The sequence below is a fragment of the Aotus nancymaae genome, unplaced genomic scaffold (genome assembly GCF_030222135.1).
Source record: "Aotus nancymaae isolate 86718 unplaced genomic scaffold, 86718_ANA_hifiasm-v0.15.2.pri h1tg000077l, whole genome shotgun sequence".
NCBI classification, from domain to species: Eukaryota; Metazoa; Chordata; class Mammalia; order Primates; family Aotidae; genus Aotus; species Aotus nancymaae.
In genome coordinates this window covers 1,115,125-1,137,274 of record NW_026988492.1, presented here as the reverse complement: position 1 = coordinate 1,137,274, position 22,150 = coordinate 1,115,125, and the positions used below count along the sequence as shown (strand labels likewise).

Genomic DNA, 22,150 nt, shown 5'->3' with positions numbered 1-22,150 from the left:
AGAAAACCTCTCAAGGGAGTTGGCAGCTTAGATGGATATTTGTTCTTTGAATAGTTTTCTCCTTATGTTCTTCCTTCATCTGCCTCCTATTATTCTCTTCCCTGGAATTTTCTCCTCTCGATGACTGGCTCTGCCCTCAACATCTTAGAAATGTTTTCGTGTCTTTTAATTTTCGTTTTATCTGCCTTGTTTGTTTAGATTTCAGTTTGAATGCTCAGAATGTCATATTCCTCTGTGCCCAGATTTAGAAATAAGCGCAGGTCCCGGACAGTTCAGAGCAGGCCAGAGGTCTAATTGGAAGCTCCCTTCCTGCAGCACAGGAGGTGTGTCTTGGGGGGGAAATGGCCATACCAGGATGCTTTGTTCTGGGCTCTGTAATGTGAGTCATGTTCCTGCCACAGTGCACTTTGTGTCCTGGACGTTTGTGTTCCTGACTACCTCCCTGTCATGTCAGGAGCTCAGCAGGGCGGGAGCCTCCATGTGTACTCCAAACAGGGGCTCAACAGTTGTTTTGAATTGAGTGAGTGAGTGAATTCATTGAATTGAAAACTGTAGGAACTGTGTGGTAATCTCAAACTTACTGTAAGAAAAATTAATAGTGAAATTTTAATTTTATTGTTCAAAGCCTGATCTATGCTACCCCCAGGAAAAAGGAAAGGGAAATGAAATCTTTTCTTTTTAACCAGATCTTTGTAATCTGCATTGGAGCGCTCTCAGCAATCAGCTTCATATCTCCAAAGAAAATTCTATCATTCTTTATGTTGTCGTTGAAGCCTGCCTCTTGTGTGGTCTGCCAGTCCTTCCCATCCAGAGTAGTTAATTGGTTAAGTAAATTTTCCTTTTAGAATAGCACAGCTCTGTTCATGCCTGGTTGTCATTCTGTTTTTAAATGGGACTTGTTTTTTGCAGAAGCCATGGGTGCCCGTGCACACCAGTGATGCTGCTGTTGGAGGGCGGGTGTAGAGAGGAAGGAGCCCTGGTTCCTCCCTTCCTCGGCCTGCTTGGGCTCTTCTGTCATTTTCCAAAGAAAAAGTATCTTAGGAACCTTTTTAGTACTGGCATCCTATGGCTTAGTGGTAACTGACACTTGCCATTGGAAGGTCGGTCTATTTTAGAAATGGGAGAGGAGAGCCACGTGCGGTGGCTTACACCTGTAATCCCAGAAATTTGTGGGGGCTGAGATGGAGGATTGCTTGAGCCCAGGAGTTCAATAACAGCCTGGGCAACATACTGAGATCTCATCTGTATATATATATAAAAAAAAAAATTGGAAATGGAAGAGGAGAAAACAAGATAATCTTTTAAATGCCTACCTATGACAGGAATCAGGTGAAATTGTACTTAGAGTGTTAAAAAATCCTCATTTAATAATTAGGCACTAGTTTGAAAGTTATATTTTAGAGTAAAGAAACTTTACCAGAAGGCTGAGGCAGGAGAATTGCCTGAACCCAGGAAGCGGAGGTTGCGGTGAGCCGAGATCGCGCCATTGCACTCCAGCCTGGATAACAAGAGCGAAACTCCGTCTCAAAAAAAAAAAAAAAGAAACTTTACTTTGGTGACATTGTGGCAAGAGAGTGTCCCATAGCAATTTAAGTGGAATTTGTTGGTCCCTCAGATTGCAAACAGTGCCTTTTACTCTCTTCAGTCCACATTTTATCTGGAGAAGACTTTTAATGCCAACTGTCATGTTTTTGCTGATTTTAGATGGCTTATTTTTAAAGCCTCTGGTACATTCTCTGTTGATGTCGTTATGGACTGTCACTGTAGCCAATTAAAAATCCTCTTAACTATCATAGATTGTGTCACAGGAGATGGCTGTCATTCCTCTCCCAGGAAAGATGAAATTTATGATCCATATCAATTTATTGCCTGTTTTCCTTAAGCAAAACATGAATATTAATTCAGTTAGACATTAACTCAGAAAACTCCAGATATTTTGATTGATATGTTACAGTAACCAAAAATACTGAAGTTTTAAAGATGACTGAAACCAGCTATTAGGAATGAGTTGGCATATTGCTTATACCATTACATAAAACACAATAGCTGAAGCATTTTGAATTTCAGAGCTGTACCCACATTAGCCTCAGTGGTTTCAAATTTATTTATTTTGAAGACAGATTTATATTTGGGTAATTCTGTCAATCTTTTCAGGTGATACACTACTATAAAAGATTCTGCTTATCGCTGGCCATGGAGGCCCACACCTGTAATCGCAGTACTGTGGGAGGCCGAGGCAGGTGGATCACCTGAGATCAGGAGTTCGAGACCAGCCTGGCCAACATGGCTAAATCCTGTCTCTACTAAATAGAAAAAATGAGCTGAGTGTGGTGGTGCGTGCCTGTACTCCCAGCTACTTGGGAGGCTGAGGCAGGAGAATTGCTTGAACCTAGGAGGTGGAGTGAGCTGAGATTGCACCACTGCCCTCCAGCCTGAATGACAGAACGAGACTCCATCTCAAAAACAAAACAAAACAAAAAAAGGTCTTGTCTTGGTCCTGCTCCAGCCAGCTTAGGTGAAAAGGAGCAGTTAATTTTAAGGGCACTGAGGGTATCTCAGAAGGCTCAGGAATCAGTGGAACTGGGTACTAAAAGCCATTAGGACTAAGGCAGCACCTGCCTTCTACCCATCTCCACTCCCCCTGCCCCCACCGTGCTTCTCTGCATGGCAGCTGTGTGGAGGTCCAGGACTCATAAGACGCAAAATACAGTCACACTCATGACTGTAACTTATTACAATGCAAGCACATGAGGCCAACTCAGTACAGGGAAGAGGTGCGTGGGGCGAGTCTTCTCCCATGGGGCTGCACCGGTTGCGCTTCATCCCCACCATTCACAAATGAGTTGTGAAAACACCGTGGAATGTTTTCAGCCAGGGAAGCTCCTGGGTAGACCCAGCACCCACATTTTTATGGAGGACTGCTCATGTAAGAAGGCTCTGCTTGTTAAATATCAAAATTCCAGACTCTCAAAAGGAAATAAACCATACTTTGTGTGGCATAGAGCATGCTGTTTGTGCAGATAGCTTAGGCGCAGTGAGCCACTCTTACCAGTTAGGTAATGATGGGAAGGAACCCTCCCAAATCGAAGTTCTCAGATACCAGCCAAGGGCCAGCCTTGCAAGCAGACAGACCCTTCCGTAGTCAGATCTGCTGCTTCACTCTTTCCTGCACAGTGGGAGATGAGCCCCACCCCAGTCTGAAGTTTACACACCATACCTTCAGTTAAGGTTGAGCAGAGCCCTTCGAGTATGTCCCAACTCCAGATTCCCAGGAGAAGGAGTTAGCCCAGAGAGGGTGGAGTGTCCCCCTGATCCAGGCAGGATGGTCAGAGAAATGGGTCACCTGTTCCAGCATGGATATCAGGAAATCTTCCTATGGACAGATGGTTTGTTTGGGGGCTCAGAAGACACTCCAAAAGCAAGTCAGCCATAGGGATGCGTGTGTGGAAAATCCTCTCAGAAACTGTACAGACTTTATCTTGCAAAGGCCCTCTTGGGAGGAGCATTACAAAGCCATACAGGAAAGAGGTGCCTGACTGAGGCCCCAGGAGCCCTGGGTTGCTCTGAGGAAATAGGGTAGTGTGTAGGTGTTCATGTGCATAGACGCAGTGAATGCCTAAGAGATTCTGTAATAGATTCAGATAGCTTATCCTTAGGTGTTCTCTAATAGTCTCAGTGAACTTTTGTTTTTCTTCACCATTCTGATTGCAGCCAGTTGGAGTTCTTGAAAACGGCCCGATTCCTCCCTGAGATTGATCCTTGTAGGTGGTGGACAAGAATGGCATACATATTTATAATATTCTTCTGTGTCTGCTGTAGTTTTTGTTTGTTTGAAAGCTTTTATATTAATCTGTTTTCATGCTGCTGATAAAGACATACCCCAGACTGGGCAGTTTACGGAAGAAAGAGTTTAGTGGACTTACAGTTCCAAGTCTCTGGGGAGGCCTCACTATCATGGTGGAACGTATCTCAGGCACATCTCACATCGTGGCAGACAAGAGAAGAGGGCTCGGGCAGAGAAGCTCCCCTTTTTATGGTCATCAGATCTCATGAGACTTATTCACTGTCATGAGAACAGCATGGGAAACACCTGCCCCTGTGATTGAATTACCTTGCACCAGGTCCCTCCCACAACATGTGGGAATTCAAGATGAGATTTGAGTGGGGACACAGCCAAACCATATCAGCTTTCTTGGTTAGACTTTTAGTCAGAACTGTTGAAGGCTATGCATCTCAGCCATGACTTCTATGTGTGAATAATTCCTGATTGTCTCAATAGTACCCATATAGGAAGTGCTTGCATTTCCTGAAGCATGGGTCTCTTTTATTTGCTGAAGGCAGGGGCTGATGTAGGGTGTTGAGGTGACCTTAGTATGGGCAGTGGTTCCCACAGTTGGGAGACACATGTCTCTTTTGCACAAACCTATCTCTGGGATGCTCTGAGAAGGGCTGAGTGTCACCTCGGAATATAGTGGGAACCCTGTCAGTTCTGTGGCCCAAGTAGAAAGGGTTTCCAGATCCCTTCAGTCAGTGGGAAATTGCCGTCATAACCCCACCCTTGGCTACATGCATAATAGTTTAGTATGAATGAAAGGAAACACACACATGTGCATGCACTCTTTCTTTCTCTCTCTCTTTCTTTCTTTCTCTCTCTCTTTCTTTCTTTCCTTCTTTCCTTCCTTCTTTCCTTCTTTCTTTTCTTTCTTTCTTTTCTTTCTTTCTCTCTTTCTTTCTCTCTTTCTCTCTTTCTTTCTTTCTTTCTCTCTTTCTTTCTTTCTTTCTCTCTTTCTTTCTTTCTTTCGTCTGTCTGTGCCAGGAAGTTAAAACCCAGAGCTTCCAGCCAGACCCTCATGTTTATTTTGCTATGGTTCACATGTGGATGCTTCCTTGGAGTCAGGTAAACAGTAATCCCTCTGCCTCCATGCTGTGCATAGCAGACCAGTTTGTCACTGCTCTCTGTGCACTCATGCTCTGTGTGTGCTAGTCTGGCCTCAGGCATTGCCACGGTGCCCTGTCCTCTCCTACGACAGCAGGGGGCTGATCAGATGGACCCTGTACATGGGTCCATCTGATGGCTTGATGGAGCTACCTTCTGTGTGTCAGTCTCTCTTTTTAAAATACCCAGCAGTATCCTCAGACTAATTTTTGCTTTTGCATTTTTACTTTTGTCATCTTTGAGATATCGAGGGTAGAGGGCAGCATTCATTCCAGAATGGACAAAACTTCTAAGGAAAAGAGAAGTGTTTTTTTTGTGAGTCTAAGAACAGTGTATGAGTGATAGAAAAACAGTTCCTTAGCCCCTCCAATCGATCAGCAAGAAGGCTTTTGAAAACAGTAGTGAATCTGCTTTGCAGGGGGCATGGACTGTAAGGAGATAACTTTCTTCTGTCTTTTGAACACTGTTGTTTTAGGATACAGAATAGCATTGTTGATTCCTGGGGACCTAGGATGTTATCTCCTTGAAGGAAACCTATTCTTCGTGTCTTTTGCAGTAACCAGTAATTGTGTTGATGGATTCATCTGTACCCACAAAATGAGCTTTCAGAAAAGAAAATGCAAAATTTAGTGATACTAGATTATTATAAGCTCTTCTCATTCTCTGTCACTGACCTTTCTACCTCCCTGGGGCTGCGGGCTCCCATTCTGAGAAACACTGAGGTCTGGGAACACTGGAGGCTGAGCTGCTCAGCACAGGCCATGCGTACAGACAGCAGGGTGAGAGCCACCTTGTTAGAGCAGTATCGATTATGGCGCCCTCTGTCAGCCTCATGGGGTTGGGAGTGGGTGCCACAAGGAGCTCTAGGGGCCTCCCAGACAGAAACCCAGCTGGATTCCCCAGCAGCAAGCATGGAGAGTAATGGGTTTCCATGATAAGTAACGCTGCTGATGTACATCATCTTCCTGGATGTCGATGCTTTCTAGATCTTGTTATTTATATTTCCCGTATATACTGTGGAGCTTTATGGGTCTGGTAGGGTTGGGAACAAATAGTTCTATTATTTGTTAATTGTGTTAAACTAATAGATGCATATGAGTTTTATGAGATTTACTAATTACTTTTTTATTCAGTTAATGGAAATGTGTTACTCCTTAATCGATTTGAGCTGCACTTATTTTGTTAGGGTGTTATTGTTTAAATGGATGTATATTTCCCTCTGTGAGCCAGGTTCATTCAGATCTGCATTTGTGCACGTCCCATATTTTTATGTTTGATAAATGAGCCAAGTGGGTATGTTGGTTGGTGGAAGGATGGGACCATGACAAAGAGGCCCAGTCCTCAGCCACCTGTGAGGGGTTGGCATGCAGGCATATAACATTTCTGTTGCATCTTTTGTTTTCACAGTGAGAGAAAAACGCAAGAGTCTCTTCATTAACCATGTAAGTGAAGCTGTCTCCCTGTGTTTTTCATAATGACTGTACAGTGTAAAGAGCTGAAATAACTGTGTCTGTAATGGATGAAAATGGCTCATGTGCTTTGTAGATACTTGGAAGAATGCTGCAGTGTACTTATGCTTAGTTTGATGTGTAATTGGACAAGCATCACCCAGTGTTTGTCCACCGTCCCAAATGTTTTTCCAGAAGCCCTAGACCACTGTTGTTCATGGGATGATGTGTGTGAACAACACTCAGCAAGTCCAAGTGAAAGCCACTTAATTTCAATTTTGAATCCTTATCTTCCTCTATGCTCACCCCCAAATTACTCTTTTTCTCTTGTAGCTTAGTTCCGTTCGAATAAACACATAATTGTTTTCCATGAGGCTCTCTGTCTTCACACTCTACTTTCCCATTGGTTGTTTGTGGGTCCAGTAGAGTCTGCATGTTCTTCTGATGCTCCAAGAAGGAGCATAAACTTGATAACACTAAAAAAGATTTTCAAACATTTGGCTGTAGTCTTTTGGCCATTCTTAGCCACGTCTCCCTCCCCTGGTGGCCAGATGCAGGTGCCCTGTTGATACTTTATCCCTCTTCCTTGAGCAGAGGTGTAGCTGGCTGGCTCCAGCCCTTATCCCACACCCTATGGACTGGGTAAGTCCTAACCACCCCTTTGTCTCCTTAGAAATATGCCCCTTTAGGCTGGGCTCAGTGGCTCACGACTGTAATCCCAGCACTTGGGAGGCTGAGGCAGGTGGATCGCCTAAGGTCAGGAGTTCAAGACCAGCCTGACCAACATGGTGAGACCCTGTCTCTACTAAAAATACAAAAATTAGCTGGGCATGGTGGCACATGCCTGTAATCCCAGCTACTCGGGAGGCTGAGGCAGGAGAATTGCTTGAACCTGGGAGAGGGAGGTTGCGGTGAGCCGAGCTGAGTTCGTGCCATTGTACTCCAGCCTGGGCAACAAGAGCAAGACTCTGTCTCAAAAAAAAAAAAAGAAAGAAAGAAATATGCCCCTTTAGGAAAGAAAGCTCCCCAAGAGGTATGGAATGATGAAAGAAGTGTAAATTATCAAAATAAGTATGCTGTAAGTCCTCATTCTAAAAACAGAACCACACAAGGGTCTTTCTCAGGATTTTTAGACTGTCTGCATATATGTGTTTGCAGATCTTGAAATACGTGACCCTAAAGCTGTGTATTAAAGAGACTTGAGCCATAATATTGTATTATCTGCCCTTTGAAAATATGGACAAAATGCATTTGGAAAGAAATTCATAAGCTGGGCCCATGCACTCAAGGGACATGATGCTGCGCCTTAGAGACTGATGACTTCTGTGTAGTAGTGTTTATATATATGCGCATATACAGTTTTCTAGGGGTCGGAGGGCTTACAGTTTTTAGCAGACTCTTAAAGCAGTCCATGACCGCTTCTTAAATTTGAAAGCATTCGTGTAAAGCATCTGTGAAATTGCAATCTGTGTCATGAGGAAAATGTGAAAATTGCCATGCTTTTTTTTTTCCTTTCTGAAAGCAGTATATACCTGGATATAAAAATTCGAGTGATTGGAATGAATTCTCTAAATCCTTGCTTCCATTTCTTTGCCTGCTGGGTGCACTTGAATGCTTTCCCACTCATTACACTCATTAGCATGTCTGCCAAGGAGCTTGCAAGGGAAAGAGAAGAACTGGGACAGCATCCAGGCCATCTTTCTTGTTCACTGCAGCTCCATGGAAGGTGCGTTGAAGAAAGAGTAGGCTAGGAGTTTGGTTGTCTGTGCTGCTCTGTTCTCATTGTAACTGATGATACAGAGATATGCTCCCACAGTTCTAATCTGCATACCTGCTTTAGCACCCCCCTACCCCCCCCGCGCCGGGCACACACTTAACCTTGCCATTTAGTGTCCTGCACAGTCCTGGCACCTGCCACACACTTGAGTACACATGTGCTGCACCCAGCCCATGGATTAGAATGGGAGGCCATGCATTCTCACAGTATCTTCTGAAACCCAGCCCAGCCTTCAAACCTCTGTAAAATTGCATCTGCTGACACAGAGTGAAATCACACAGTTGTTGAGATCTCTGCAAATGCACTGGTTCCTATAGAAAAGAAATCTGGGTGCTAAGTTTCTTATGTAACATATGACCCTGTAACAAGCAGCATGACCCTCCAAACTGTGAACAGACCTTGCCGCAAATGAATGTCATCAGTCCTGCCATGCTGGGAAAAGCTGTGGGAGTGTGCCAGTCCAACCAGCCGAAATATCATTTGAGTGAATTTACCTACAGATTCAATTAGGTTAATAAAGCAGCTGTACTTTTCAGGTTTTGAAACTTGGGAATAGTAAGTTAGAACAGCGGAGAAAGGACGAGCAATAATAATCATCATCATCAGTACCATCTGCTGAGTGATTTAAAGTGTGTTTGCCAAGCTCTGCTGTAATTGGTTTAATGGACTTATTTAGTTAGCACAATGGCCATGCTAGGTAGGTACAATTTAGTATTACTGTTTTACAGATGAGGAGACCAAGGCACAGGGAAGTTAGCCAGGTAGACAGTGGAGCCCGGGTCGAGTCCCAGGTGGTCTGGCTTCTGTGCCCCACTTAGCTCAAACCCTCTGTGCGCCTCAGATAATAACACTAGTTCCCACGTGACAGAGGTGGTTTAGCTTGCTTATCTGAAGTTAGAGATAACATTTATAATTAAATTTGTATGGGACAGTCTCTAGGGTTCACTTCTGAACATGGATCTCAACTAAAATTCATCATTTAGTCTGTTTCCGAACTCGAGAATGACAGTTATTCTTTGCCCTTATTATACCATTTCATTTTTTTATCTGCTTTATTATGAGGGATGTTGTTTCTTTAATTTATTTCAAGTTCCTGAAGAACCCACTTAGTACATGTTGCTGAGATAACCTACAAAGAGGCTACTATTTAAGAGAAATGAATGCAGATGTGTAGGTAAGCCATCCAAGATAAGGGGGGTGTTCACCTCTACTCCCAGGACCATGATAACTGCAGGGGAAATAACCTCCTGCAGGTGGAGAACAGTAAGGTTTTTCTGGCTTCCAGCAAACAACACACGTGAGCAAGTGAAAAAAGTGGACTTAGACCCAGGACATTCTTCAGGAAATGGGGCAGTAGAGAATGGAACCCCAGGCTGGAAAATGAGAGGGGCCTTTAACTGGCTCAGAACAGCCAAGAGAGACTCAGAGGATTAAGTGAAAAGAGATGACATTTCAAGGAATTATTACAGGTTTTAAAGCTTGAAACCATTTGAAAATAAACTACTTTGGATGTTTTGACACCAAGTTCAGTCAGGGTGAATATATTATAAAGATTAATATCCTAATCAGCGCCTATGTTTTAGATGTAATTAAAGTGAACAGTTAGAGGAAGTTTTTTGGTTTTTTTGTTTGTTTTTTGTTTTTGTTTGGAGACAGAGTCTCACTCTGTCGCCCAGGCTGGAGTGCATTAGGGCAATCTTGGCTCACTTCAACCTCCCTGTCCTGGGTTCAAGCAGTTCTCCTGCCTCAGCCTCCTGAGTAGCTGGGATTACAAGCATGCACCACCACACCCAGCTAATTTTTGTATTTTTAGTAGAGATGGGGTTTCACCATGTTGGCCAGGCTGGTCTCGAACTCCCGACCTCAGGTGATCCACCCACCTTAGCTTCCCAAAGTGCTGGGATTACAGGCATGAGCAACTGCGCCCAGCTGGGAAAATTCAATACATATGGAAGATACACGTATTTTTAAAAGGCTGTGAAAGGGCTTTATTTAAAGTTTATACTTTATTTAAAGTTTTCTGACGTTTTGACTTTGCCTTTTTTTAAGGAAAAAGGTTAACTATTTTAATGAATCTTTTAATTAAAGTGTAAAAATCTCTGATTGTAGATTGTGGGTGACGTTGTAGGTGGCTGGAGTTAAGAATCACTCTGAAAAAAAAAATCACTCCTGAAACTCAGAGAGAATGCAGGCCTTTTACCTTAGCCTAATTTTTCTATGGTATCTTCCTGCCACCTGGTGATAATAATAGAATAATGGATTATTCTAAGAAGCTAAAAGAGGATATGAAAACAGAATGAATAAGGAGTTGAATAGCCAGCTTCCTTTGTCTTGTTTGCCATAGGTGCACTTTGAAACGACTGGGGTTTCTGTGTAGTGTCATCCTCAAAAAATCCAAAGCATTTGTCTCAACACTGAGTCTGGTGATAGTTCAGGAAATTTTGTGAGGAAGTAAAGAAACTAGGGACAGTTGCAGCGAAGCAAGAGTCACATCGTTAGCAGAAATCAGAGCCACAAGAAACTTTGTTCAAGCCCTCATTCTGCCACCTGTTAATTGGGCAATCTTGGAAACATCTTGAAGTCTCAGTTCTCTTATCTCCTAGGATGAGTCATAATTCCAGACCTACTTGACTCAAAGGAGGTAATGATTTGCAGCCTAATTATAACACCATATTCATATATTGTATTATGATTATTGCCCATTGAAGTTTAGGTAAATTTGATTTAGTTTTCCAGGTTCAGTATGAAAACTAATGAAAGTCTTGCTGCTGTTTAGAGTATGGATATAGTTTTTTCATAATCACTAAGACCAGGATTTTCCGGGAGGAGTATATTCTGTTCGGCTCCTTTGGGAATACTGATTTGAATAGTTTGCTCCTCTTAACGTAGTTCAGTTCCAAATTGATTTCTGCCTTTTAGCTTTGAGTGAGGTAGGAATAGGATTTCTTGTAAAATGGTGTCTATTCTGGTTATAGGCTTCATCTGTAAGTCATAAAAGTCAAGTAATGCAGTGAGCTACATCTAGGAATTGAAATTTAAAACATTCAGAATCTTGCTTTTGCCTCTGGAAGATTTGCTCTTAATAGTATGAGAGTTTATTGAGCAGCTGCTATGTTAGCATCAATGCCATATGCTTGGAGGATGCGAAAGAAGACTCAGTTTTAATATCAGTAAAAAATTTAAAAATCCAGTAAGATTGAAGAAATCCAGATTTTACTTGGAAGTATTTTCAAATTTATAGAATAGTAGCAGCAATAATGGAGAGTACAGGATTTTCACGTCACTGAAGGAACCTTAGATGCTCTGGTTCTCAGACCACCTGTTCTGCTTGACCCATGGATGTTGAAATGGGGTAGATGTTTTGTTATTTTCTCTCTTCTTTGTTTTTTCTTCTTTTTGCAGAATGTCTAGAAATGATAATGTTGCACACATGGAAATACTGGTACTGTTGAGAATTTGTGTAAGCCATCCTTGAATGTGTTGGTTATGTTTGTGGAGGATGTTCTTTTTTTCTTACCTCTGTTTCTTCTTCACCCCTTCTTCCCCTCCTTCATCCTGGCACTCTTGTTATGAGGCACAAAGGAAGTGGCGCTTTTAAAGTATAATGGTCTGTTCAAATACAGGGCAGCTGTCAAGTGGAATTGCTTCCCTAGTGCCTTTGTGGAAGGTCACTTTGAAAGCTCCCATGCCTTGTTAAGACACCCAGGTGAAGGGGCCGCTGAGCTGATGTTATGATTTATCCTAGGAACTCACCTAGGAAATTGTGTGTTCTCCATGGAAGTTGTAGTTAGAAGCCCTGAGTTTTTGTATATAGTGTTAAAATCTCATCCCTTAACTAGCCAGCACAAGTTCTTGACCACAGCTGCCTGGTTTTCACATTGCTCAGACGCTGCTGCGTGTGGGGAAGGAGCTGTTCTCCTTTTAGTCAGTCACTGACTCTTGTCCATTGCTGCCATTCTTAGGGGTAGAGGAAGCATAGCCAGTCCTGCTAGCTGGGCAGGGACTGAGGGCCTCTTCACTGTACCATTCTGTTTGTCACTTCATTGCTCTCCTAACCGCCTCAGTTTTCAACATCATCATCTTGCTCAGGGACTTCTCGAGTAGAGAGAAGAAAGGAATAAAGTGAGCTCTGTGAAGGAGCATTCTGTTTGAAGCAGGGGCTTTGTCAGAAAAGCCCTTGAAGAAGCAGATTCTGTTTCCCTTAGCTTTGTGTTATAATCTGTTCTTTGACTTTATATATACCTATATATATGTGCGTGTGTGTGTATATGTGCATGTATGTGTGTATACCTATATATATTTTAACTTTTATTTCAAACTTACAGAATAATTGTAATAATAATACAGAAAACTATCATCTACCCTTTACTCAGATTCACCAGTTTTAAACAGTGTTCTCTCATGTTCTTCATATCCTTGATCATTGTCTTTTATTTTTTCTGAATTGTTTGGAAATAGATTGTTCCATTCTGCCTTTTCCCCCAGTACTCTGCTGTGTATTTCCTAAGACCAAGGCTATTCTCTGTGTAACCACAATATTGTCAAAATAAATAATTTAATATTGATTTGTTTCTTCTAATTAACTGACTCTATTCCAGCTTTGTTAAGTGGCTCCGTAATGTCTGCTACAGCGTGTTTTTCTGTGGCACGGGTTTCAGTCTAGGCTGACACATGGCATTTAGTTGGCATGCATCCTCGATGCCCTTTAATCTGCAGCAGATCCTCAGCCTTTCTCAGTCTTTCGGAACATTGACACTGTTGAAGAATACAGGGCCAGTTTGTTCTGTTTGTTTGTTTGTTTTTTATAATAACAACATAATGTTGCTCATTTTGCATTTGCCTGACTCAGTTAAGCATTTACAGCCAGAGTACTACGTGGAATGTTCCCTTGCCCTTTTCAGGGCATCGAATCCGGAGGCAGGCATTGCCTGACTCTTGTTGTGGTGTTGATTTTGATCACCTGGCAAGGTGCTGTCTGGATTCCCCACTGTCTGTTTACTCACTTCCCCTTTGTGCAACTAACAAGCAGTCCATGGGCAGGCACCTTAAGACCATGTAGATATCCTGCAGCTTATCCCCACCCCCAGATTTAGCTCTGTTGATCAGGCTTGCCTGAACAAGTCTTTGTTATTTTGTTTACAAAATGGTGGTTTTCCAGCCACACTTTCTACCACACTTCCTCTCCGTTTGTCAGTAGGTGTTCTGCTTCAAGGCAGAGCCTTCTGTTCCTATCTGTCCATCTGTCTGTCCATCCATCTATCCATCTTTGGTACAGACTCTTGGATTTCTGCTTTTTCAGTGATAGCTAGTTCATGACTGTGCTTAAATATTTTGATGCTCACATTGTCCTAGATTTGGGTAGTGGCAGTCTTTTAAGACTGGTTTTGTGTTCTCGTGATATGCCCTATCCTTTTGTTTTGTTTTGTTTTGTTTTGAGAACTCCATTTTTCTTTGGCACAATGAGATATTCCAGGCTCATCTACCTCCTCTGCGTCAGTCCTGGATAGCCAGGGAGTCCGGATTCCTTTTAATGGCAGACAGTATTAGAACCGAGATCTGGACACCATGTGTGCTCGTTGCTGCTGGGGTGTTACTGCTTTTAGGCCCAGTTAGCAGATGTAGTTAGGAAACAGACATTTCAGAAATCATGAATTCATACTGTTACTTTAAGTTTCCAATTCCAGTCTATCCCATGGGTTTTTTTTCTTGACCTTGGTCTTTGACTTTTTAATTTCTAATGAAGAACTTATTTTTTAAAGTAAGTTTTATTGCTATACAATTCACATGTAAAATTCAGCTTTTTAAACGTACAGTTCAGTGGTTTTTCGTATAACCACAGAGGTGTGCAACCATCATCCCAGTCAATTTTAGAACACACTCATCACCCCCAAAAGAAACCCCGTGCCCATTAGCAGTCATTCCTACTCCTTCCCCTTCCCTACTAGTCTACTTTTTGTCTCCATAGATTTGTCTGTTTTAGGTATTTTACATAAATGTAATCATATAATACATGGCCTTCTGTGAGTGGCTTATTTTACTTAGCATAATGTTCTTAAGGGTCATCCATGTTGTACCATGTATCTCAGAGCTTCATTTCTTTTTATGGCCAAATACATTCTACAGAGTAGAATTCTACCATAAAGGTGGCATTTTCCCTGTGTGTGTTCTGAGATCCATAGCTGGTTTATTTTCCTGCTTTCATAGAGAATGATTTGGTTCACCTTGTTCTTAACTCCATGGTGGCTGTTTGCCTTCTACTTTAGTCTTGCTGTAAAAAAAAATTGATCCTCCTGAAAGCTGTACCCTTTCTTGGAAGGCGGGTACAGACAGAGTCTTCCTCTGTCACCCAAGCTGGAGTGCAGTGGTGTGATCTCAGCTCACTGCAACCTCCTCCTCCCAGGTTCAAGCGATTATCTTGCCTCAGTCTCCCCAGTAGCTGGTACTACAGGCATGCACTACCACGCCCGGCTAATTTTTGTATTTTTAGTAGAGATGGGTTTCACCATGTTGGCCAGGCTGGTCTCGAACTCTTGACCTCAGGTGATCCATCCGCCTCAGCCTCCCAAAGTGCTGGGATTACGGGAATGAGCCACCATGCCTAACCTGCACCTTCTTTTTCTTTCTATGGAACATTAGTTTGTGAACACATTGAGGTAAGAGAGGAAGATTTTTTCTTAGTTTTGCTTTTTGTCTTTGCCTCTCTTTGGCCCCGGGTGGTCTTGGAAAAGTGCTGATGGTAATCTCCTCTCTCCCAGCCTGGCTTCCACACGTGAGCATCCACCTGTGAGCACCCTTGTTTTTGCTGATCAGTGCTCTGGGTTTCACAGGCTTCAGAATTCCGCACATAGTTTCTGACTACCACTCCACCCTGTATTAGCTGTGTGAATAAGGCAAAGACACTTCTGCAAGTAAGTGTCCTTTATGGTTTTGTGGAGACTGTGAGCTGGGCATTCAGCAGCTGTGATCGCACAACCCAGCCTCCCCTCTGCTTCTGCGCTCCAGCAGGCATTTCATTCATTCCTAGTCAAGGAGTGCCAGTACAAATGTCCTTTCTCTGTGGCCTGAGGAGGCTGCATACAGAAACCCGCCGCCTCTATCAAAGGTCATAGTTTGCCATTCCAAAGATTAAAAAAAAAAATTATGGAGCTTTCATATTTAGAGATTTCATTTATATCACTTTCTTTCACAAACCTTTACTACTTCTTTTCCTCTAATAATATTACCTCATTTTATTTATGAGACAAGGTTTCACTCTGTCACTCAGGGTAGAGTGTAGTGGCACAATCATGGCTTACTGCAGTCTTGACTTCTTGGGCTCAACAGATCCTCCTGCCTCAGCCTCCTGAATAGCTGGGACCATAGGCACACGTCACCACACGTGGCTAATTTATTTCTATTTTTTGTAGAGATGAGGTCTTGCTGTGTGGCTCAGATTGGTCTTAAACTCCTAGGCTCCATTGATTCTCCTGCTTTGGGTTCCCAAAGTGCTGGGTTTATAGGCAGGAGCTACCATGTCTGGCCCTTAAATTATTTATTACTTTTTTAAAATTCTAACCTTTCTAAGAAGAAATAAGACAGTAATTGAAAATGGGAAGTTAAAACCTAGAGACTCAAGTGTTAAGTGACTTAATATTTATTGAGCTCATCTACGTGCTAAGCATTTTACAGGTGTTATTCCATATAGTCCTCATGGCACCACAACGAAGGACAGGCTCTGTATCTGAATTTTATAGATGAAGACCTTGAAGCTTGGGGAGGCTAAGCCTAAGGTGATAGGCTTATACATTTTAATTGTTTATGAAAAGGGGTACTGTTATTGGTTATTCTAGAACAACAGGGACAAACTTGGGCTTTGCTGAGCAAGCCAGGATGTGTGATTATCCTGTGTAGGTAACTTGGCCACATTTACACAGCTCGTCAGTGGTGGAGCTGCAGGAGACCACTGGGCTTTCTGACTCCACGGTGCTCCTGCCCCACCTGTCTGGAGCATCTCATTCATGAGAACTTGGCTCCTTGTTCTTCCTGCCATGCCCCACTTCATATGTCTGCATATGTCAGCATTTCACTGCCTAACGGCGCAGACTCCTGCTGCCAGCTCATCACCACACGGCGCGCCCCTTTCTGCCGTAACATAACTGCTGTGTGTCCCTCACAGAGGACCCTGTGCCATCACGGAGGCAGATGACTTCCCACAGTTGGGGTTGGTGAGCACTCTAGTCCCAGGATGGAGCTGTTCTTCATTTGCTGATTCAAGTAATTATCCAGTCTCTACCTCCAAGACACCTGCAGTATAGATCCTAGAGACGGCATAGACAAGTGAGCTGGAAATGACAGTGGAGAGTTACTGGTGCTGTGGAGGGCAAGCATGGACATAGAACACACAGAGCGGTTCCCAGCCCACGTGGTCCGGTGGTGGGACGGCATGTAGAGGAAGCGCTGTCAGCAGAGTGCTCAAGGATGAGTGGAGTCAGGGAGGGAAAAGGCCTTTAAGGTACGAGAAGGGTTAGGAGAGAACAGCCCAAGGGAAGAGCTGCAGAACCCCAGGGAGGAAGGCACGGACTTGGGAGTCAGACAAACATGGTTTTAAGCTCTGGTGTCTTAGATTTGGTGTTGGAAATGCTGCTTTGTTTCTCTGATTTCCTTATCTGTAAAATGGGAATTCTACCTGCATTGCAGGGCTCTAAATGCTTGTGAGCTCTAAATGAATACATGTAAAGTAACCGAGAACACTGTGGGCTCATGCTTGATGGCCGTTAAATAAAAGTGGCCGTTGTTCATTTCATCTTTGAATTATGTCTGAGTGTGGTGTGCGGGGAAGGAGGAAGTGAACAGTGAACCTGGAGGGGTGGAGAGTTGACTCATGTGCCTCTCCGCAGTGGAGCACCTTGGAACCATTTAGGCAGAGAGGTGACATGATCTGATTTGCTTTGCATTAAGGTGACAGTGGCACTTGAAGAAGAATGGTTTGAAGAGGAGCGAGCCTGGAGGAGGCAAGGTGGTTACTGCAGTGATACAGGTGAAAGTCCACGTGGTGTTCATATGCCAGATAGTGGCCAGAGGGGTGCAGGGAGGAGGAAGATGTGGAAATGTACTAGGAGTAGGATCGATAGCACTTGATACAAGGAGATCAACAGAAAGGAAAATAAGATTCAAGAATATTTTGTGGATTTCTAGTTTTAAGCCATTACAGATTAGAGGAACAAATTAGTTTGGCATTTGAGGTACCCATGAAAAACATGGAGATGGAGGGGTCGACCAGGCAGTAGTGAGCTCAGGAGATGTTGGGGCCAGAGAGGAGGGATTTGGGACTCATCAGAGAGTGAAGGAAGTTGAATTAGTGAGAGTGGGTAAGGGTCCCCTGGAAAGTATTTAGATGAAGGAGAAAAGACCGTCACATCCAGTGAAAATCAGAGAAGCCGAGTTCACAAAGGGACTGGGACTGAGTAGCCAGAAAGATGGGGGAAAGCTGGGAGGAAATCCCAGAAAGAAAAAGCTTCCATTCAAATATCACATTAGTAGGAGGACTGCAGGGGACCCATCTGCATAGTGAGCTTAGAGGTTTTTGTGAATTGGGAGGAAGTGTGGAGGGTGAGCCAATTCAGAAAGATATTTTGAAGAAGCAGAGGGACTAATTAGTTCTGGCCTTGAGAGAGTTAAGGCTTCTACTCCAGGTAGGGGAAGGTACGACAGATTTGCCAAGAAGCAGCAGCAAGAAGCTCACGTGAAGGGGTGCTGCCCGGTGACCTCTGGGTTCTGTGACTTGAACTCCCTGTGGGGAGCTCAGCATGACCATGGGTGGAAGATTTGAGGGGGTGTCGTGAGTGGGAAAAGTTGAAATAGTTGGGAGAAAAATTGGGGGTCGTTGTGGAAGGTCCAGTGAAAGTTACCCTGCCTCCTCCTCGTCCTCATCCTGCGCTTTGATCGTGTGTTTGTGCGTGTACATGTGTGTACCATGTACCTTTGTATCTGACAGACATCAGTGTTGGAATTACCTAAGTGGATAATCTCATTATTTGGGACACATGATAATTCTTGAGTAAAGTCTTCTTACATAAATCATTCAACAATTTTTGTATATTAGTGGACCTTGATGTGAATCATATTTTATACTACAGACATTTTGTGAGTAGGTGGACTAAATGACCTTGCTTCAGTAGAGCTCTAAAATTCTTTTATTCTACATATTCATAACATAATCTGTAAGGTTCATGTTATTTCAAAGATATAAATTTTATTTCTTTAGAATAATTTGTAATTGGGCTTCTCACTCATCAGGCTCCCCTTCTAAGCAGTTCATGGTTGACTCTGTAGTATCTGTGCTCTCACCGACACACTTTTGGGACAATCTTTCTGAGTTGTCTAGAGGGTGATGCCCATCCTTTGCAGGTAAAACATTGCCTTAGACATTTCCTTTTATATTTTTCCAAAATGTTGTAGGCATTAGGCATAAAAAACATCCCTATTGCTTTGTTGACCTGTTTAATGCAGTTTCTACTGAACGATTATTACAGGTGCTTCCCACACACTCGCCCTGCTGAATGTGCTTTACAAATACTAACTCAGGCACTCCTGTGATGGCCCCTTGAGGGATGGGCTGTCATTTTCATCTCTGTTTTACAGCTAAGTAAACTGAGGGGCAGAGAGGGAGACCAGGTAACTTGCCCAGGCCACACAGCTAGTCATGTCCAAGTCAGGTTAACTACCAGTCGTGCCCTGCTGTTTCTCCATCGCATCACATTGCTGTGTCATTTACTGGCAAAGACGGGAACCTAAGTGGGAGGGTCTGTGTGTGTGCAGGCATGCACACATACAAGCATACCAATTTTTCAGACTCGTGGAGCAATACATTAACGAGACATTTTGAGTAACACTGAGAAGTATCTGACACACGTGCTTATTAAAACCGTCGAATTAGCACGCTCTGTTCTGTGAGGGATGCTCCCCTGCTGCTTCCAGGGGCCTGGCATCAGTCAATTGCTGGATGGTGCCGCACAGCAGGTGTTGCGTCTTTCCTCCGCCACACCCTGAGAAGACCAGTTCACAACAAAAAACAGAGACAGCCCTGGGGTCAAGAGTGTTTCTGGTGGAAGGATTACAGTTATTTCAGCTTTTTAGATGTGGGGTTCAGATCAAGAGAAGTTCACACTCTGTGAGTCTTGTAGTCCTGACAGTCAACAGATGACTTAGGGCCTAAATGGTATGTGGAATGTTGAGATACTCTGAAACCAAAATCTTCGTAACTTGATACTTGGGATTTTTATTCAGTTTCAAAGTTGTTAAATAGTTTGAAAGCTGAGTTGGCATTCCCCTGGGATCGAGGGCTTTGGCAGATCAGCCCTTAGTTCTGGGGTGCTCAGACCTGCAGCTGGGGCAGTTCTCAGGCCAGGACAGGGTCCCTTCCTGTAGCTGGCTTTGAGTTAACCCTCTGAGCCTTAGGGATGGTGCACACACAGGGATGTCGGGCACATCAGCTCACAAAGGTCACTTCCTAGATTATGAGGGGACATTGTCTGTATCCTCACCCATGTGCATCACTCTTCTTTTTCTGACTTCATGGCTTATATTTTCTCAGGGAAACCATTTATTCTTTCCAAGTCCCATTACATTTTAATCTGGAAGGAGTTTGCATCAGAGGAAACAATTGAAACCCCACAAGAAACAAAAATGAACTATTACTGTCTTTTTCCTTCATTGTTGGGATTTCTAAAGTTATCCCATAGCTCTAAAAATTAACACTGGAAAAAATTTGATTAATTCCTGGTTTTTAATGTTAAATATAAGATCTGTTTTAAACGTAGATTTTTGTTTGTAGATTTTACATCTGTAGGGAAAATTTCCTAAGCATTATTAGTTTACCACCTATAGTAATAGCTTTTCTCAGAGTCTGAGGCCTTAGTATGTCTTTTATGACTTACATGTGATTGCTACAAGAGCTTAAAAAGGGGAAGAGACTTATTTTTAATGTCTGGATTGTCTTAATGGAATGTTTTGATTCATTTGATAGATGTTAAATGCCATGCGAAAACTGACATTTGACTTGTGACTTAAATTTCACAAGCATTTTCTATGTCCTGTCCCCGCACAGGCACTTAAGAGTGTGAGCCTAAGGAGAGACCTCTGGGGAAAGGCCTTACCTACTGGATTTCCTGGTTGTGGTTCTTTCCTTCTGACCCCTTGTGCTGCTGCTGTTGTGAGATCAGGGCGCCGAGGTCAGGATGCTTCAGCAGCACAGTGTCCCCTAGCTGTGATTATACAAATTGGATCCCCAAAGAAGTAACTAGTATCATTTGTTATCTAGTATTGAGAAGAGATTCTGTTTACAACATTGTTTACATATTTCTCAGGCTGCTTCACATTTTCCTTACTTTATTACGAGGAAACCTTATTAAATGGGAAATACGTTGTCAGATATTGAACAGGGCATTTGGTCTCTAACCTTGAGGCTTCCTTACTAAATTCGTGAACTGTGTATACCCAGGGTGTGTTGCAGGCAGGCAGGTCAGGCAGACGATTTTGTAATCCCCAAGGGATTGGTTTTTTTGTTGCTGAAAAATGACACTTAGATATTCAGCATAGCATCAGGTAAGTGGAAGCTTATTTGCATAGTTTAATTTTTTTTCTAGTTTGCTTTTGATCAAGAGCTATCCAGATTGATGTGTACTAATCGTATTGTCCTACTGGGTTGCCAGAAGTCTACTTAGTGTTCAACTAGCTGTCATCAGTGTGTAATATAGATTCTGTTTACTTTGCCAGTACCTTCTAGAAGTAATTCTATTCTAATGTTCTCCAAAGAGCTCAAAACTTGTACAGTTATGAAAGAACTAGTCATAAGGGCACACAAGCAACTACTTAAAGGTGATTCATTGGTTGTATTTTCAAAAGTGTCAGATAATCTTCCCCTTTAAAAGTTATTTTGTCCTTAACAAGGGAATAAGTTTTTTTTTTTTAATAACTTTACCTGCTGAAATTCAAGCAGATGAACCAGGAGATTCTAAATTAACGTTGGCTGCATTTTCTATGGCCCCTAAATCAACTGTATTTCAAGAGTAAGGAAAATGGGTACAGTGGACACTTGTCTTGATCTTAGTGCATGAAACCAGGCCACCACCTAAATTGCAGGCTTTTGTTAGTGTAGTGAGCCAGTAAATCCCACGTTTAACGCAAGCCGTGGGGCAGGTGATTTTTGTGGACTCTGAAACATACTTTTTGATGCTTGATTGCAAGAGTTTGCTGTAATCCTGTTGCAGAAAGTTAGGGACTAGGTGTGGTCGTGGTGACTTTTATATATGAAAGAGCGAGGAAGTTCATTTTATGAATAAAGTTTTTGTATTGTTCTTGGTGGTAATGTTGACATTTCTTGCTAAGACATTTTTCCTCTGTGGTCTTATCTCAAGTTAAGGGGGTGATGTTTCTTGGGAGAATTCTGAACCCTGTGTAATTGTTGTAATCTTGTTGCTATTGTCTTCTAGCATCCTCCAGGACAAATAGCAAGGAAGTACAGCTCCTGCTCTACCATTTTCCTAGATGATAGCACAGTCAGTCAACCAAACCTCAAGTATACAATTAAATGGTGGGTATATGGATTTATTTATTTATTTTTACTTAACTGAATGCTTTTTCTGTTCTTTAACCTGACGGCTAAGCTGGTTGGTTGTGGGGTCTGGAAGTAGTGAGATTGGGTGAGTTAGGGTGGGGGTAGCACTGATAATTCAGGAAATCTTTTTTAAAAGTGATTTTGGTAGTTAAATATGGGGTATTCAAATTATTTTTACATATTACTATTTACATTAAAAGACCAGAATTTTAAAGTATTTTAAATGTAGATTACTTAAAATGCATTTTGGATTTTTGTTTATACTTTCTACGCTTGCACTGTTTATTGAAGCAATCCTGGCATAACTCTGCTAACTTTTTACCTTCTAAATAAAACGAGAATCCTGTGTTCTAGTTCAAGACCTGGGACTCCAGATCTTGATTGATTAAATCTGA

The 22,150-nt window shown here is 42.6% G+C and overlaps 1 protein-coding gene across 5 annotated transcripts in view; it reads left to right on the top strand.

Annotated features, from left to right (window-relative positions):
* The window catches only part of CCNY (cyclin Y), a 268,565-nt gene that overhangs the window by 202,491 nt on the left and 43,924 nt on the right, over nt 1–22,150 (top strand). For all 5 annotated transcript variants that reach the window (XM_064368452.1, XM_012445622.3, XM_012445624.2 and 2 more), the window contains 2 exons: nt 6,344–6,378; nt 21,631–21,731. In XM_064368452.1, the coding sequence (XP_064224522.1) occupies nt 6,344–6,378; nt 21,631–21,731 (136 nt within the window). The remainder of the gene's footprint in view (nt 1–6,343; nt 6,379–21,630; nt 21,732–22,150) is intronic.